This window comes from Narcine bancroftii, chromosome 1 (genome assembly GCF_036971445.1).
Source record: "Narcine bancroftii isolate sNarBan1 chromosome 1, sNarBan1.hap1, whole genome shotgun sequence".
Taxonomy (NCBI): domain Eukaryota; kingdom Metazoa; phylum Chordata; class Chondrichthyes; order Torpediniformes; family Narcinidae; genus Narcine; species Narcine bancroftii.
The window spans coordinates 356,331,374-356,351,314 of record NC_091469.1 but is presented as its reverse complement, the minus strand read 5'-3'; the positions used below and the strand labels follow the sequence as shown (position 1 = coordinate 356,351,314).

Sequence of the window (19,941 nt, the reverse complement as noted above, 5' to 3'; positions counted from 1 at the left end):
ACAAATGCAGAAATTAGATTTTATTTTCTGCAATAAAAGAATTCTGATGATAGGGAGCTGATAACTTTCTTTGGATGCCAACTAACCTGTAGAATGTTGAGAGCAATTTTTCTATTCCAATTTCAAGTTTTTAAAATTTTCCTTTGATAATGAACTGGGGGCATGTTTCATCTCTCAAGCAGTTTAGTTCTATGAAGTTTACATTTAATTCTAGCTTTTCAAACATTGCTGAGTAAAATGAAGATGTCAAATGAAGAGTTTAGTAAACAAAACCAGTCAGATTCCCAGGATATTGTATCCCCTCACCTTGTACACCAATGTCTGAATTTCTGGTGAATTGGGAGCATACAGTATTTCACCAAGCAGCAGCGGCTTCAAGAAAGTCCACATCAGAGGCCCATTTTGTGCCTTCAGGATATCCTCATAAAAATCTCGGCAGTAAGGAGCTAGTGTAGCATAAAAAAGCAGAATTAGCAAGCTTTTTCCTCAGTACTGTATCATATTGACTCACTATATTAATCTGAAGTTTCAATTGAGTAAAAGGCCAAGCATTATCAATTGAAGCCATGTAGCTAAAAAAAAACCAAATGGCTAAAATCAATTGTAAAAAGTCCAATGTTTTGGTACTTAGATAATTCTGAATTATTTACCCATTCTATCATCCATCAAATCTGTTTTCTTATAACTGTAAGCAAAAACAGTCTGCACTCACTGGACCCCAGCATTTGCAGATTTTCTTGTTTAATCCTTGGTAGGATTAGATTTTGGACAAATGGAAGTTCTTACAGCAAGAGTCACACATTTTTGTCAGAATTTTTTTGTTTGAATTCAGAGGCCATTGCTTTGCTGATAACCACAAATTGATGGGCTAGTTTTACACTGTGACCAAATGGATCGTTGAGCCTGTAGAAGTGTTTGGTTTAAATAAAGGAGTTGGATACAATCAGTATATCTAACCTGCCACGACCTTTGCAGTAATACGTGAAGAGAACATATTCCTTCAAAAGCCTGTCCCTCTCTTAGCACAAGACATCTACCCCTGATAACGTGCTTGCCTTCTCTGTGATTTTCTTGCATGTATCCTGCCTTTCTATGATCACGCAATTATTTTTCTGGATTCCAGGCAGTCTGGTGAATCTATCGAGTCTGTTCAACGTCTTCTGCACACCATTCTCAAGGATTAATTTTGACTATTTTAAAATTTATTTCTTCACTGAATGGAGTAAAGACTTTCAACGTTAATAGAAAGAGGTTGTTTTAATGATATGGTATAGTATCAAAACTTAAGTTCAACAATAGCCCTCCACTTAGCCATGATTTTCTTACTGGTATTTGTAGGAATTTTGTATTTGATATAATCTTCTTCTGTGATTTCCTCAATTTGAGGGAGTTCAGAGTACGTCAAGCTTCCACGAAATAGAGACGATGATTTTGTTTGACAAATTCCTTTAAAGACAGCTTCCCGAATATTGGAGGTAGAAATTTCCACAGACCTCCTTTGAACATTCTAAACATTTTGAAAAAGTATCATGTCAGTCACTTTGTATACCTTCAGAATAAAGAGACAAGCTCTACCATATATTAAGCCTTTAGAAATACAAACATTTTAGTCTTTTTGTTAGCCATGAATTGTGTATATCAGACCTTGCAAAATTAGATCAGTTATCCTTCTATTTCAAAGTTCATTTTGGTCAAAACCTGTTCATTCACATCAGCAGAACAATTACTTTCCAAACATCAAAGCATATTAAATCAAGGAAAAGCATATTTTTCCATGATAAGCTATTGATCTGTGATTAAGGAATATCTAGATAATTTCCTGATTTCGATCTCTCTCAGCTCTAAAGAGTTGCCTGCAAACTATGAATATCCAAAGAAAGATTGTTCGGCTATAATATCAGAACATCAGAACAACTACTCCTGGAGAAATACTCTTCTATACACTTAAAGGAGTGTACAGATATGCTGAGTAGATATGGGAATGATGCCCAAAGCAGGAAAGAAGACAATTTTGTTTTGTACATGGACAAGAAAGAATATTCTCATCTTTGAAGGAGATCAGGGAAATTTCAGTCAAGATTGATTTCTTGGTAGCAATGTCCATTGTATGAGGAAGAAATGAACACCACACGTCTGTGCTCTCCATAATTTGGAACAAGTTCAAATTCATTTATGATGACATGTGTCAAAAATGCAGCGATACAAGTTGCTTTGTGAGCAGACAAATAGATATCTCAGACATAGTACCATAGATAAGAAAAAGGTATAGAAGTACAGAGTGAAATCAGTTGGGACAGAGCAAATACAACATAATTTTATTATTTTGTGGTTCATTCTGGTGTCAGATAATGGTGGGAAAGAAACTTTCATTGAATCTTTTGACACATTTGTGAACATTCTTTCAGATAGGAGATGAGTGAAGAGAGTATGTTCGAGGTGGGAGAACTTGTCATATTCTGGCTGCTTTTCTAAGGCATTGGGAGTTATAGATGGAGTCATTAGAGGGGAGGAGATTGTATGTGATGACTTGAGCCACATTCATAACCCTCTGCAGATTCTTGCAGTCTTGGGCAGTACATTTCTTGTAAAATGTAGTGAGGCACCTTGATAGGATGCTTTAAATGGTACACCAGTAGAAGTTGTTTAGGAATACTGGTGACATGCCTAATTTCCTCAGGCTACTCATTGTTTTAATGAGAAAATTGAGAAGTGATCTCATTAAATTATGTTTGATACATACATCGAAGAGTCAACAAATGGTTTCTGAAGATGAAGGTGCTGATCTGTGTGCTAATGGCAACAGAAATGGTAGCCAAAGGTATCAGATTTAAGGTGATTGACAGAATTACAGAGGAAGTATTCCATTCAATTCTAGGAGCAGACAAGAGGACGTAACCCAATTTGTAGTGCTGTCTTCCAAGGCAGACATATACAGCAATTCATTCTTCCCCATACAATTAAAGCATGGAATAACCTTCACCCGACCACACTCACACAATCAGACCCAACTAAATTAAAGACCGCTCTTCTTCAAACATCTCCTCCTTAAACACACCCTCCCCCCACCTCCAGTTTAAATTCCATATGGAATATTTTGGAGGATCAAGAAACAAGCACATGCGAGTTGGCTGCTCTAAAATGGATCCAGCATGTAAGTGTGTGGTAGAATTTGAAGGGAGTGCTGGGAGTATGAAGCAAATAAAATGGGATAGGTGTAGGAATAGAGTAATGTGACAGTCAACACAGTCTCAGTGGACCATAGAGCTATTTCTATACTGGAATCATAGTTTTACAGCAGGAAAATGTCATTCATGCTGACCTTCTTAGTCCCAATATCTGCACTAAAACCACATCCTTTTGTTTGCCTTGCTAATTAAGAGCTGCTAAATGCCTCTTAAACATAATAACTTTGATTCCACTACCTCCTCTGTCAGTGTATTTCATATCAACCACACTCTGTTAAAAACTTACTCCTCAAATCTTTAAGTCTCTTCCCTATCATTTTAAACTTAAAGTTATGGAATCTTAGGGTCTCACAGCACAGAACTAAGCCATTCACCCACCACATCTGTACTGTCTAGTGGGTACCTATCTGTGTTATTCCCATCTTCTCGCACTTGGTTGGTGGCCTCCAATGCCATCGTAATGCAAGTACTACTTCAGGCATATCTTTAAAAAACCATCAGTGTATTCCAGGTAGTTGACACTCTCTTGGGTGAAATAAGTCCCTACAGATCCCCTCTAAGTATTTTAATCCTTAAAGAGGGATCTACCCTATCTCTACCATCCATAATTTTTAACACTTTAATTATGCCTCTTTTAACCTCCTCTTTTCCAGGGAAAATAGACCTCACTTGTTCAGTCCCTCATCATAAATAGAACACTCTATTCCAGACAACGGCCTGGCGCATTTCCTCACCCACTCTCCAGCACAATCACATCCTTTCTAAAGTGTGGTAAACCAGATCTGCACAAAACTTTAGCCTGTGTTTGTAAACTTACGACGTAGCATCCCAATTTTTATATGCCATAACGTTAGAAGCAATGTATGCCATATGTCTTCTTTTCCACACTATCAACCTGGATAGAAACTTTCAGGGAACTATGGACTTAGAACCACAAAGTTTTTCATTGTATCAACATTCCTTATAGTTCTACCATTTACTGTGTATGTCCTATCCATATCTGACTTCCCAAGTTCATGCTAATTAATTGTTTAGATATGTCTACACTCTTTGCTCAGTACACTATTGCTTCCAAGTCCATCTTTGGATGACCGAAATTCTCCCACGACTAGGGTTCTAAATTTCTTAAGATTTCTGTAATTTCCTTGAAGATTTATTCCTCTATAACCTTCCCATTATTTTGCTTACATCCAGATGCATAATACTGGAGCTTCTCCATTAATCCTTAATCTAAATAAACTGATTCTGTCTTTGAATTATCAACTATGTCACCCCTTTCAATTACCACAACAATATTTCTGATTCTTACTCTACTTCCTACTTTTTCTTTCCCTTCGCTATCTTTCAAAAATACATTGTCGGGGAATTTAAGGACTATCAGGAAAAGGAAGGTAAGCATAGCTGAGTCCATGGCCAGATTGGCTCTTGGTTTTATTGAATAATGGAGCAAGCTTGACAGGCCAGATGGAATACCTCCTATTTCTCATACTCTTACTGTAGTCAGGAATATTAAATGTCCTTGTTTTATTTGTCTCCTCTTTATTGCCAATACCATATTCCCAAATAGCTACTTCCATCTGAAACCCATGCACTTTATTCACTATAGTTTATGTATTTATACCTGTGTACAATAAACCCAATTTAATCTTCATTACATTTATCCTTGCCTCGTATTTCATAAGTGTATGAATTTTAAAACATGACATTTAAACCATTTAAAACAATTGGTGGCTCTCTAAGATTGAAAGTCCTCAGATCCTCTCAAAAAGACAGTCGATCCCAGGGCCACTCTGGTGACTGGGGCATCTGAACACTGCATTTTGTTGATCAAAACAGATGATTCTCAAATAAAATTAACTAACTCTGTTGGTGCCCAACTCTACTCCAGGACTGGCCTTTAAACCTTGTAATCCCAGGTAATCTCCTATTCATCTACTAAACAAACTTGAGTGTTCTTTCCATCTAAAATCCAGCACATTCACAGCCATTTCAGTTTTAATACAAATAGATTCAAGCACTGCAAAGAATCAAAAAGTTAAATGACTATTTTCAAAAAGCAACCAACCACCAATTAAAGATAAATCTTCAATTTCATTATTTTTGTGTTTGTTGCCTTAACAAGGACAACAAATATCTCATAAATCCATCTCTATTGATCTTTGTAAAATTGGATATAAAGTTCACTAAATAAACATCACTTAATCTCCATGTATGAATGGAAAAACAAGAATGGAAGGACACAGAGAATCTTGTGGCAGTATCACATCATCAACTAGAATTTAAGAAAAAGTCATTTGCTTCTCAAAATTATTAAATATCATTCATTAAAACTTTAGAAGGTCCAATGTAATATTTAAAATAAAACATTGAAGGAAAGTTTTTATACCTCATTCAAATTAACAGTTGGAAAAAGATTAAGCTTCCTGATTGATTTCATAGCCTCCGGAATTAATTTCAAGAATTGTAATGAATTGGATGGAACAAGAGATGTAATATAAGTGATCACGTCCAGGATATTCTGCATTACTTGAAACTCCTGAGATGACATCATCAATGGCAGAAAGGCCTGGCAAAAGCACCAAATGAAAAAGTTATTTACTTAAGTATACTTGAAATCCAAATAAGAGTGAAAATTCAGTCATTTATTGGTGACCTTTGAGGTAAAACACAGAATCCTGTAGACACTGTGGTTGAAGTAAAAACACACAATGCTGGAGAGACTCGGCAGGTCAAACAGTGCCCTTTATGTAGCAAAGGCAGAGATACATAACTGATGTTTCGGGCTTGAGCCCTTCGTCAATGCATGAGAAAATGTTGGTGAGTGTCAGATTAAAAGAATGTGAGTGGCAAGGCAGCAGATGATAGGTGGAGAAGGGAGGGAGGGGACAGCATGTTTTTCTTTGGCTTGGCTTCGCGGACGAAGATTTATGGAGGGGGTAAAAAGTCCACGTCAGCTGCAGGCTCGTTTGTGGCTGACAAGTCCGATGCGGGACAGGCAGACACGATTGCAGCGGTTGCAGGGGAAAATTGGTGGGTTGGGGTTGGGTGTTGGGTTTTTCCTCCTTTGCCTTTTGTCAGTGAGGTAGGCTCTGCGGTCTTCTTCAAAGGAGGTTGCTGCCCGCCAAACTGTGAGGCGCCAAGATGCACGGTTTGAGGCGATATCAGCCCACTGGCGGTGGTCAATGTGGCAGGCACCAAGAGATTTCTTTAGGCAGTCCTTGTACCTTTTCTTTGGTGCACCTCTGTCACGGTGGCCAGTGGAGAGCTCGCCATATAACACGATCTTGGGAAGGCGATGGTCCTCCATTCTGGAGACGTGACCCATCCAGCGCAGCTGGATCTTCAGCAGCGTGGACTCGATGCTGTCGACCTCTGCCAACTCGAGTACTTCGACGTTAGGGATGTAAGCGCTCCAATGGATGTTGAGGATGGAGCGGAGACAACGCTGGTGGAAGCGTTCTAGGAGCCGTAGGTGGTGCCGGTAGAGGACCCATGATTCGAACAGGAGTGTGGGTATGACAACGGTTCTGTATACGCTTATCTTTGTGAGGTTTTTCAGTTGGTTGTTTTTCCAGACTCTTTTGTGTAGTCTTCCAAAGGCGCTATTTGCCTTGGCGAGTCTGTTGTCTATCTCATTGTCGATCCTTGCATCTGATGAAATGGTGCAGCCGAGATAGGTAAACTGGTTGACCGTTTTGAGTTTTGTGTGCCCGATGGAGATGTGGGGGGGCTGGTAATCATGGTGGGGAGCTGGCTGATGGAGGACCTCAGTTTTCTTCAGGCTGACTTCCAGGCCAAACATTTTGGCAGTTTCCGCAAAGCAGGACGTCAAGCGCTGAAGAGCTGGCTCTGAATGGGCAACTAAAGCGGCATCGTCTGCAAAGAGTAGTTCACGGACAAGTTTCTCTTGTGTCTTGGTGTGAGCTTGCTATACTGATGACTGGTCCTGCCTCCTGGCACCTCCCCCTGGGGGACCATATATAACCCTGGTTTCCTGCCTAAACCCAGAACCCCGCTGAAGCCTGTTTGTGAACCATACCTGTGTTGTAAGCTAATAAAAGCATTTGATCTCCCTCCATTCGAGTGTGAGCTTTTATTTACGCTACACAGCAGCACTGAGGGGGAGGTGGGTGGAAAGGCAGGGCTGTGTAGGTGAAAGAACTGGAAAGACGGGAAATGGGGGAGGGGAAAGAAAAGTCAACCAGGTTTAATAGAAAGTAGTGAAATCAATGTTCATGCCATCTGGCTGCAGGGTGCCCAGATGGAAAATAAGGTATTGTTCCTCCAATCTGCAGGTGGTCAGGGTGGGACAGTACATAAGGCCATGGACAGACATATCAGCACAGGAGTGTGACCCAGAAGTGAAGTGGTTGGGCATTGGTAGGTCGCTGTGGTTGCGGACAGAGAGGAGGTACTGAGCGAAGTGATCTCCCAGTCTCCAACCGGTCTCTCCGACGTAGAGAATGCCACAAAGGGCGTACTGGATGCAGTAAATAAGTCCTCTGGGTGTACAGGTAAAGTATTGCTTAACATAGAAGGTCTGTTTAGAGCTCCGGACCATGGGAAGGGAGGAGGTCTAGGTGCAAGTGTTGCAACTCCTGCTGGCCCAGGGGAAGGTGCCAGAGATGTGATAGGTGAGGAGGGATGAGTGCATGATGGAATCGCGGAGGGAGCGGTCCCTGAGGAAGGCTGAGAGGGGAGGAGCAGGAAAGATGTGTCTAGCGGGTGCGTTGACTCTGTGAAAAATATCCTGTGTTGTTTGATACAATAATTAATAATATTATGTTAATATCTTTCTTCATGTTTTAATTACAATTTCTTACTTTTTTATTAATAGATTAATTGGAGTATAATTGGAATATAATCATCCCAGATCTGGTAAAAGTGCTCATACATAGAGGTAATTTAAGAATGGTGTGATCAATCCTTGAGCAATTCTGGGTCAAGTTCTCAGAGCCATGCAATGAGTCTAGAATTACAGCTCATCCAGGTAATTACAACAGGACCTGATGGATGTACTAAACTAAGTGGTTAGATGCGGAATACTTAAATTGTGTTCTTCATATTGCCAGATGCAGCAGAATAAATCTGTTCAATATGATAGAAGGAATCTTCAGTGACACTAAATACAGATTTAAAGAGGCATCACATATTCTTCCCACAAAATAAAATTATATGCTCAAACCACGTGGAGTTAATTGTAACATAGTATTTTTTCCTTTTATTTTCTGAACTTTGATTGTTGTATTTATCTCTACTGTAATTGTCAAAAGATCAGTATCGAAATGTACTGCCTTAATATACATTAAAATGAAATGTTTAAAATGTACCAGGAAAAAACTGACTCAATAGCAGCTTCGACATTCTTTTAGATATTGCAAAAACATGCAGATATATGTCACCAAAAGTGGGAGGGTTTCCAAATATCTACCACAACTTACAAGTACAAAAATAACAAAACAGAGATGTCAAAGACAGGATAGAATGATAGGAGAAAAGAAAACAAATAAGAATGCATCAAATGTTGTTTGCTTTACCTTATAAATGATGTTCCTCACATTAATGTAATAGCTTATTGTTAAAATAAGTTTATAGCGGTCCAATAATGTCAAGGAACACAGTTCTGTGGTCACATCTGAAATATTTACATCCTTTGGGAAAGAACACATTAGAGACAAGCTTTTCTCATCACATCTGTCTGCAGCAACAAGAGCATGAAGTATTACCTGTTAAAAGAAACATCGTTACATTAATCATTATTAATGAATATCAGAAACTGAAATTACAATATAACAGAGAAATGCAAAGGAGGCTATTTTTGTTTGGAAATTTCAAGTGTTATGAAATGACTCAATATGAATTTCAGGGGCAAAAATTGAAGCTTGGGTTGGACATAACTATTTTATCAGTATATTTAATTTATTCCCTAATTGGTAAAGTTTATAATAACACTTCTTCCATTTTACTATAATATTTTCAATTGCATATATTCTTGCAAATTTTAGCAACCACTAGAGGTAAAGAATGAGTCCCAGGGTTAACTCAGATCCTATAACAGATAACATATTTAGACGAGTTTTAATTCCAAATCACTGATGAGATTTTAAATTCCCATCGTATTTTATTTGACAGCCATTCCATCAACCAGAGATCATTCTAAGCTTCTGGTCTGAAACAGGACCTCATCAAAATTTTCATGAAAAACGTTGTTTTAAGAATAATCATTCGTCCAAACTATTTTCTGTTCAGAATACTGATGTTTGAACCGAGGATGGTGGGTACTATATTATAGCAAAAACTTAAATAAAAATAGCTAAAGCACTTCATGATCTTAAAAACAAAATTGTCAAAGTTCTTATATTGCATTTAAATTTATCTTGCCAGAGTGCAAAATAAAAGGTAATCTTTAACTGCCAATAAACCAAGTCAATCTGCACGTTCATTGAAATGTAAACTTGATACTCATTTTCCTCTAATATGTGAATTGCCATACCAAAATATGAAGTTATCCAACATAAAAAGATGATGCCTTTTGTCACTCAAAGGTTACAGATCAATGTACAATTCATCATTTCAATAGCAATTATATTTCATGACAAGCAATTGATGAGATATAGGGTTAACTTGGGACAATGCATCACCAACTGGTTATATATCCCACTATATTCTCCTATATCTCCTATATTGTAAATTCTGAGTAAATTGTATAAATAATTTCTCACTATCCATTTTTCATCACCACCATGCAACACACTCTTACTATTCAATTAAGCACATTCAGGATAGGTTTTCTATTGTCCACAATTCAGACCAAAATCATTACAGGATGGATTGCATTAGATCCTTGGATCAGGCCCATGACCTAAACTCACCTGAGCTGATCTGACCTGAGCTGATCTGACCTGAGCTGATCTGACCTGGATATGGAGGGCTGACAAAGCTAACTTACTAAACCAATTCCCTCAAAAAAAGGCCATGAGCAACAAAGCTTCAGGCAGCAGAGGTCCTCCTCCCAGAATGGATTTATGGTCTTTTGGTGATTTGCTGTAATCAAGTTTTGAATTTAATTTTACATGTTCTTGACCAACAGACAAATTTAGTTTAAGTATGATTAAGTAATTTAAAATAAGAATATAAAGATAGAATATATTTTTAATTGCTTATCTGCACTTGTATAAAATGTAGAGATCTCATTCAGATTGTACGACTTATGCCAGGCATAGTTCAATATTTATTCTGTATCTCATCAATTGTTAACAGAGAAAAATATTTACTGTCTGAAAATCTGAAACTCAAAATTATCTGTAAGCTTTGAGCGTTGTACTTCAAGCCACACAGCTCTACCACTGGACTCCTTGAGGGAATAGGATGTCAGATGATCTGACAGATTTCCTATTCATATCTAATTTCAGTCTTTTAATGCACAGACATGGAAGTTTAGCTACTAATTCAATGTACCATATATTTACAAATTACAGGTCAGAACAGGTAATCCCCTGAGATTTTTAGCACTGTTGATGACACCACACACCATGATCATGCAATTGGAGTGCTAATCTGCCAAAATATTAACTCCTAACCACAATGCAGATAGAAAGCCTTGATTATTAACCTTCAACTAGTTCAATTACATTATGAACCATAATCAATTAGAGTGCATATTTTTGTTTTGTAACTTCAGATCATAAATTAACATATATTGGAATTCTGACTTGTATTAATCTGTTTAATGATTGCATTAACACTGTGAGGAGAATTTTTGCATACTTGTACTTCAAGCTAACAGCAAATGTAAATTTGTAAAATGTCACCTGACTATCTCCAGAGATGAGAAGGAATGATCACAAACTTTTTTTTTATACTTAGCCTGTTAACACTACGAAAAAGGAATGATCAACACCTGGAAATTACCTCTTCAAGAGAGATGTTTGCCTTCAGCAACGCATCAATGGTTTCATCTGAAAGGTTACCAATCTGCATCAGCTGCATTTTCAAAGTAGTGATATTTTCCACATAGTTCTCTATGCGTAAATCTATTTTTTTAAAAAGCATGAAAAAAAAACAAATAAACATTGGAAGAGATTATAAATTAATTAAAACAAGTGCAAAAATAAATTAAAATAGCACTGGGAAAAGGGTGGAAAAACAAAACCACAACCACTAGGAAAACTAAAAACGTCTGTACTCAGGCATGTCCATCTTTTTATATAGACTTTTTGAAGATAGACCAAAAATAGGAAAAGAATGCATTAAATGGTCATGTACTCTCCCATATTCTGCAAGGCCCCAAGATTAATTATTCTGTTGGTCATGTGGCCAAAACCTTGTGTTTGTTATAATCAGCTTTATACAAAAGTGAACAAATGGCTTTCTTTGCACTTGCTAATGTGGATCATAAAAATTGCAGAGTCGTTGAGGTTAAGGTCCATTTTTATTTTGGGAAGAAGGGAGAAATTTCAAATGATTCAGCAGAGGTGGTGGTGAGGACCACTGATAGCTGTGGAGAAGATTGTGGAGGGTTCCCCACCACCATCTGATTGGGAACAACAATGTTTGGATGATGGGCTTGTTGAAAAACAGTTTAGAACAAGATTGTTGGAGATAGGATGAAGACAAAGGCATAGAAGTGAATATCCAAAATATCTGCACTTGAGTACAAGGAATGAGAAAACATCAGCAATGATGGTTATGGGAGAGGTTATTAGCGACATTAATTTCACTTGTTTTAAGAAGGCTCCTACCTAGATTGCCTTCAGTTCCTTGGCAACACAACAAATGGCAGCAACTTAAACTAATGAAAAAGAGGCCTCAGCTTTGCAGGGAAGATCTGCTTCAGCGTGTGAGACATAGTTAATTTTAATGCAAACAATGAGCACTGTTTGTTGTTTGATATCATCACACATGCCCAGTGACTCCTGTGCAAAACCTTATCATTTTCAGAGGGCACCTGTATTTAATATCAGGAAGTGATACACAATCACTCACTTTTAGGTGTCATGTTTTTAAAACAAATCCTTCATGATAATATGCAAAATAATTGCACTCTGACAGAATTTTGAACATAGTGTACACTTATCCAGCATTTGGTCCAGTGCAACACCCTATAGGGGACATCCTATATCTTTATTGTCATGTATATTGTACATCGTACTGTATATGCACAGTGAAATTCTTACTTGCTGCAGCTGAACAGGTATATCATGGAAAAACTACAATAGTACTCATTAAATTTAAAATAATTAATATACCAGATTAAGTTGTTAATAAATATCCTGCTACCGTATTGCAAGAGGAATTTACCCTACTGTTAACTTCTCAATCAACATATGAATTAGGCCATTTGATGTATCGAGCCTACTCTACCATTTTATAAGATCGTGGCTGATCTGGCCATGGGCTCAGGTCCACCTACCTGCCTTTTCCCCATAACCCTTAATTCCCATGCTATGTAAAAAAAATCTATCTAATTGAGTCTGAAGTATAGTTAATGATGCATTCTCTACTGCATGTTTAAACAGATAATTCCACATATTCACTATACTCTGAGAAAAGGTGTTCCTCCTCATCTCCATCCTAAATCTACTTCACCAAAGGTTGAGGCGATGTCCCTTACTTCTGGTCTCACCTACCAATGGAAACAACTATCCTACTTCTATCTTTTAGAGGTCTCCTGTTGGCCAGTGAATATAATAGCCTAAATATGCCTCAGATTGTCTGATTTCAGAAGCTAAGCAGGCTCAGAGTTGGTCAGTACTTGAAGGGGAGACTGCCTAGGAATACCAGGGGCTGTAGGTTTCTGTTAAGGGCAGTGACCAAAGTGGCAACTCTCTGTCTGCCTTACGGAAGAAAAAAGTTAAAGAATTTCATGTATGTTACATTCTAAATGTAGTATTACATGACAATAATGGTACTTTTACCTTTAGAGTCCAATGTGAATCAATCTCTCCTCATAGGTTAATCCTCTCATTCAACCTGGTGAATTTTCTCTGCCCCACCTCCAAATGACACGTAAGGAGTAAGTAAGGTGACCAGAACTACACACTATACTCCAGGTACAACCTCAGTCGCAGGAGTGTATAAGAGTAAAGAGATATTGATGAGACTCTGGTGAGACCTCATTTGGAATACTGTGTGCATTTTGGGCCCCCTCTCTTAGAAAGGATGTGATGTTGTTGGAGAGAGTGCAGAGGAGATTTTCTAGGTTGATTCCTGGAATACAAGGGCTAATGTATGGGGAACATTTGGCAGTTCTTGGATTGTATTCATTGAAGTATCGAAGAATGAGAGGGGATCTCATAGAAACATTTCAAATTTTGAAAGGTTTTGACAGAGTGGATATAAATAAGATGTTTCCCTTGGAGGGTGAATCAAAGACAAGGGGTCACAGTCTTAAAATTAGAAGTTATCCATTTAAAACAGAGATGAGAAAAAAACTTCTTTAGTCATTGGTGGAGGCCTGATTCTTGGGAGAGTTTAAGGAGGAAATTGATGTATCTAATTGGTCAGGGCATCAGGGGATATGGGGAAAGGGCTGGCAATTGGAACTAGCTGTGAGTATAGTTCAGTTTGAGGTAGAGTCATGGTACAGACTCAATGGGCCAAGTGGCCTACTTCTGTTCCTTTTCCTTGTGATCTTGTGAATCACCCTGTACTTAAATCCAAAAAAATGGTGACTCTGGTGGAATTTCTGTAACAGCAGTGCTGCCGCTGGTGTGGACATGGAGAATGGAGACACAGCGCTGCTCTAAAGGGTTGAATGGCCTAGTCTTATTGCTGACGGCTCAGTACAGGTATGAAATAGCCTGTTCAAGATGATGACCGTATTTTTAAACTAAAATCCTATAACCATGAGTTTGTGCCCAAGATGGCAGTGCCTGTGCTTGGCAGCAGCCACGAGGGGTTGCAGACTTGGTGGAGCAGCAGACCGGTTCAGAGCACCAATGAGATGGAGAGGTGAAGATATGTCTTGACAGGATGGTCACCACGGTGGTGAACCAGCGAGGGACTCAGCAGCTGAAGGACCCACACAGGCTGTGGGTGATATGATCGGGGAAACCTCATGGGATGCGGGATGCTGAAGACCGGTTCATAGGGGCATTGGGCAACATTAATGGTGACTCTTTGTTTACCTTATGGCAGGTAGAAGGCAATTTTGTGTTATGTTCTATATTATTACGTGACAACAGAGGATTGAATCTAGCACTAAGGACCAATATTTAATTAACCTTCTTGATTACGGTATCTGTCTCATTTGCAGATGAACCTTTAGCAATTCATGCACAAAGCACTCTCAAGTCTCTCTGCACAACAGATGCTGCAATCTTTCATCATTAAAATAATAATCTGATCTATTATTTTTCTTCTTCAGTGGATGATCCCATACTTACCAACATTTAACTCCATCTGCCAGTCCCTTGCTCACTCACTCAACTGTCTGCATCTATCTGCAGACTTTCTACATCTTTTACACAGTTTTCTTTTCCACTTAATTTAGAGCCATCAGCAAACTTACAGAGTACACTCAGTGACCTTTTCCAAATTGTTAATGTATATCGTGAACAGTTACGTCACTATCTGTGGCACTCTGGTCACAGCTGATTGCCAACTGTCTGCCTTCTAATGGTTAAATCATCCTCTATAAATGTTAATACATTTCCCCCAACTCCATGCATCTTTGAGTTATCGATAAGTCATCATGTGGCAACTTATGAAATGTCTTCTGGAAATCCAAGTATACAGTATTTACCTGTTCCCCTCTGTCCACCGCATTATTTATATACTTAAAGAACAGCAAATATGTCCAACAAGGCTTTCCCTTTCTGAATCCATGAATGTCTGCCTAATGGAACCATTTCTATCCAGGTGTCTCACTATTCCCTCGTTCATGATAGCTTTAAACATTCTCTTGACCACAGAAGTGAAGCTAACTGACCTATAGTTACCTGCCTTCTACCTACATCCTTTTTTAAATGGTGGCATGCTGTCTTACAATCTGTCAGGACCTGCTCAGAGTCCAGAGAATTTTAATAAATTACCACAAATGCTATAAATTCTGCCTTTTCTTTGAATATCCTGGGATGCATTCCATCAGGACCAGGGGGGCTTATCTTCCTTTATACCCAGTTCTCTCAGTACTTCTTCATTTGTGATTCTCACCTCCCATCACACCCTTAACATTATGTTAGTTGTCTTCTACTATGAAGACTGACAAAAAAATAACACTTCCCAATATTAATCATCTCTTCTCATCTTCCAAGGGGCTTTAGCCACCCTTTTTTGCTTTTATATAATTATAAAAATGTTTACGATCTACTTTTATAGTTTGTGCAAGTTTACATTATTGCTTGCTTCATGGTTTTTTAATGCTTTGTAAATTTTCCCTATTTTCCATATTCCCACTACTCTTGGCAACTTTGTATGCACAAGCTTTTAGTTTGATGCCTTTCTTTATTTCCTTCATTATCCAAGGCTAGCTCTCCCTCCCCTTACTATCATTGTTTGTAACTGGAACACATTTTTGTTCAACACTGAAAAATATTTTTGAAAGTTTTCCACTGTTTCTCAACTGACCCACCATACAGCCTGTATTCCCTGTCTATGCTAGACAACTCCTCTCACATCCCATTGTAATCTCTCAGTTGCAAAGCTGCAACCTGAATTGTCATTAGAACTTGGCCATGATCCTTTAAAGTGCTGTCTTTGGCACCAGTAAAAAAACTACTCCAACTAGTTCATCTGCTTTAAGACATATAGGCTTAGAAATTCTCAAATATTTGGAAAGTATAAGGCACAAGAGCAGTGATTATAAAATTGTGATTCCCACAAAACTCAGGACATTTGCACGATAGAACAGGCTCTGTTATTGAATGAGCAGAGAAGGGCCCTGCTTGGTCTGCAGCAGAGTTGCACAGAGGGAGGAATCAGATCAGAGAAAATTGGGAAGAGCGGAGTAGAGAAGAGGGGATCAGTTTAGGGAAGATTAGGAATCAAATGATTGGTTTGGTTTATGGGAGAGTGTGGTGTAGGGTATTGTGATCAATAGAGAAATAGGTTTAGTTCAAGATCTGGTAATAATATGAACATATTAGCTTACATTTGGGTTGAGAAGGCCAAGGTAGAACTGCAGTAAGAAATAGATTTTTAAGATGAAATGATCTTATCTTCAGCCAGCTCCCAACATCAGTCTCTACCAATGGAAGCCATTTGACATTTGTTTAATTGAGTTTGGTCTCGTATTTGCTGTGCAATCATGTTCCTGCAAAAGTGGCCTCATCCCATTTTCCAATAACACAGGCAGGAAGAAATTGCTTCGAAGTGATCCCAACACATATATTATACGCCTTTGGATACTACTTCTTTGTTGCGGGGATCTCTATATTAGCATACCATAATAAACAGGATTCAAAAGCAAAAATGAAAACTTTGAAATCAATGTAGTAAATTCCAGATTAAGTCCTATGATTGGCAAGTAGTGAAAGCAAAATAAAGATTTAGAAAGATTAGAAAAATTTAAAAGCAAGGTTAAGACAGAAAGAGTAAATACTTTTTGAATCCAATCTTCAGCATATTCTATTTCCTTTCCAAATGGTGGTCCTATTAGCTACTTCCACCCTAGAGTGCTTTATCCCAACCAGTGATGAACTTCAAAGCAATGAAATCACTTTCCACTTTTATGCCATTAAAATGAGGAGTTCCACCATTAATAACTCGGCAAAATCTGGGCCATTATTTAAGCGTGGTTGCTAAATATAGCCTCTTCCCTAAAAACATTGCTCATTCCGTGGAAGTATTGAAAATATTACCTTGAAAAGTTCCAATGTTCTCAATAAGTGTCAAAACAGAACTATTCGATGGCAGTTTTCCAAAGTATTCAACAGCATATTTAATTCTAGAAGGAATTAAGATTGAAAAAGGTAAATACCATCTGGCATGGGAAATTGTTCTTTGAAAAATTTGATCCAAAATAGCTTTGACATCAAATGCTAAAAGTATTGCATGATATTCAGAACCATTAAATGAGGCTATTTTTGTGAAATAAAAATGTAGAAACATAAATCATCATCCACATTATAGTTTTATTTTTAAATAATTATGACTTATGTAGGTGGTGGGAAGTCTTTTGAAGTACGAGGAAGCAAGTCTCAGACTGAATAATGAGTATAGCTGGTTACGCTATTCTGCTGGACACTTGTTTTGTACAAAAAATTATTTGCCATTTATCTGCCATGCCCAAAAGCAAATTAGTCTTTGATGCTTCCAAGCATGGACTGCTTGAGTCTTGAGAGCAGAATTCATCTTGCAGTTTTCAGAAAATATCTCCACTTATAACCCAATGTTGAAAGTAAATGAAACAGCTGAAAATAGTTAGGCCAAAGACATTGCATTGAAGAACTCGTGCAGCAATGCCCTGAACAATTTAGATTATTGCTGGATCATTTGATGGATGCATAGCACCAAGGCCTAGAGCCAACTCTGAGTATGACATGCGAAGTCCTGCAATCTTAAACCTCCCTTTCAGCATGACCTATTGTAATCGGCTGGAGGAGATTGAAAAACAGTGCAGAGCCTTTGTAATATCAGATGCTACAAATGACAGCTGCATAGTTTATCATAAAATAGATCAGCACTGGTGCTTGGTCAGTGAGAGAACTGTAAACGGCTGTACTTTAAATGTTATGAGACCTAAGAGCCCAGTTCCCATCAGTCTCCTCCTTTCCCTTCTCTTCTCTTGTACTTCCTAATGCTCATTATTTTGCTGGAAGTACTCAGGCATCAATTTGCTTGCCTATTCATGAGATTCTGCTGTCAGCAGCAGACAATGAAGGCCCTAAATGATCAGTTCTGGAGCTTAATGCACTATCAAAACTCAAAAGACTGGAGTTACAGAACCATAAGCTTTTATTTACAATAAACTTGAAGGTCATCCTGTACTGTGACCCAGTCTTTCTGGGGAGGGGTAATATTGTTGGAGCCTTTATACAGGGTCAAGAGGGAGGAGCCACAGGTAGTCACAGAACGGGCTGGAGCTAGATAAACAAGTGCACAGCAGTTCACCACAGAGTTCATATGCAGAGTGGTGCAGGCAGTGAAATCTCATTAATTAGCCCAATACCAGTCTGCATAAACTCATTGCAAAACCATAGCATTCATTATAAAGGTGATATATTGCTGCTGCTGGAAAACGCACCGAATTCAGAAGCCTTATACCCTTGCTTTCATGAGGCAACTGTACTCTCCAAGATTTTAACGGAAATCATGGTCACCCCATTAGAGGAAGGATTGGAATCTTTAGAAAGGGTACAGAAGGGAGTTACCAGGATGATGCTTATTTAGACAGAATGAACTATGGGGAAAAATACAAAACTGCCTATTTTGGGCTCATAAAGTTAAAAATAAATATCTAAATGAGAGGCTGCTAAGCTCTGAGATGCAAGGCAACTGAATAGTCAGACTGGATAATTCACAGTAGAGCAATTTCTAGATTTGAAGACAAATGTAGGGAGGTTATGTTGGGCATTGCTGCCTCCATACCTGGAGTACAATGTAGTCTTTGGTTTCTTTATTAAGGAAGGAGATTAATGCATTAGAAGGAATTCAGAGGACACTTACAGACTATTCCAGAGAATGGCAGGCTATTAGAATAAAGGGTTTGATAAGCCAGGCTAGGATAAACTGGAATAAGGCTCAAATAAACAATGCTACACATATGAACTTTTAGTTTTTTAGTAAACTCAAGCCATCATTACAGACTGAGCATCACTAAAAAATACACGAGCTAAAAGTACTTTGTTGTCACTGCCTACTAAGGAAAATAAGAGCTCCTAATCAAGCATCCTTTATTGAGGGAATGAATTTCCAAATAACTTCAGTGCCTAGTACAATAATAGGTGAAAAATGATATCAATTGGTGAGCTCAGTCCCTCGAATGTACAGAAATCCCATGCACTACTTCTCCTCAAAAAAGTTAGCTGATGCAAAACATTAATTCACCACTTACAAAATTATTCTATCAGTTAACTATTTATAAAACAATATATATATAGAGAGAGAGAAAAACAGAGTTATAAAATTAAATTACATATTTTCTGAACATCAAGTGTTAATATTAAACATAACTTGGACTAATAACAAATAACATTTATTATTGTTATGAGTCCAGAGGACCACAAAATCCAGCTACAAAAGAAATTCACCAAGACAAATGGTTACTTAAACAAAAGTTGCTTTTAATTTTTCTTAAACTTAAAAAAAGATCAATCTTTAACTTAATAGTAATAAGTTAATAAGCTTAATCCCCTTCTAGATCTAAGTGCACATGTATGTAATGTTCAGAAAAGTTCTTTGTTTCACAGTCCAATCATTCACTTCTTACTTCTCCAAGTTAACCGGTATCAAGCAATTCTTCTACTGTGCACAGAATATAACATTTATAAATCTCCACCAGGCTCTAGTGCTTAAAGTTAAATTGTTACTGGTCAGCAAGATTCTTGTTGGTTTCAGAGAGATATTTGTTGCTCGTTGGATACACACTAACTGATTTACTCCAATCGGTCACTTCAGTTCTTGCCGAAGAAACTTGCCCCATCAGGAGTTTTCTAAATGATAACCTCTTCTTCCAGGTCACCACAGAGTTCCTCTTGTTTTTCTTATTTCAGGAGAAACACTCTAGCCAACCAGTTCCTCTTGTAAGGACCACCAGGGCTTTGAACAGGCAGAACTCACAACTTGTCTTCAAAATGGGATTTTTCAACAAGCC

At 38.0% G+C, this 19,941-nt stretch overlaps 1 protein-coding gene across 2 annotated transcripts in view; it reads right to left on the bottom strand.

Annotated features, from left to right (window-relative positions):
• The window catches only part of LOC138749915 (ATP-binding cassette sub-family A member 13-like), a 288,645-nt gene that overhangs the window by 137,723 nt on the left and 130,981 nt on the right, over positions 1-19,941 (bottom strand). For both annotated transcript variants that reach the window (XM_069911960.1, XM_069911968.1), the window contains exons 21-26: positions 16,988-17,073; positions 11,097-11,218; positions 8,723-8,911; positions 5,572-5,751; positions 1,327-1,507; positions 307-446 (exon numbers count right to left, since the gene is read on the bottom strand). In XM_069911960.1, coding sequence (XP_069768061.1) covers positions 307-446; positions 1,327-1,507; positions 5,572-5,751; positions 8,723-8,911; positions 11,097-11,218; positions 16,988-17,073 — 898 coding nt within the window. The remainder of the gene's footprint in view (positions 1-306; positions 447-1,326; positions 1,508-5,571; positions 5,752-8,722; positions 8,912-11,096; positions 11,219-16,987; positions 17,074-19,941) is intronic.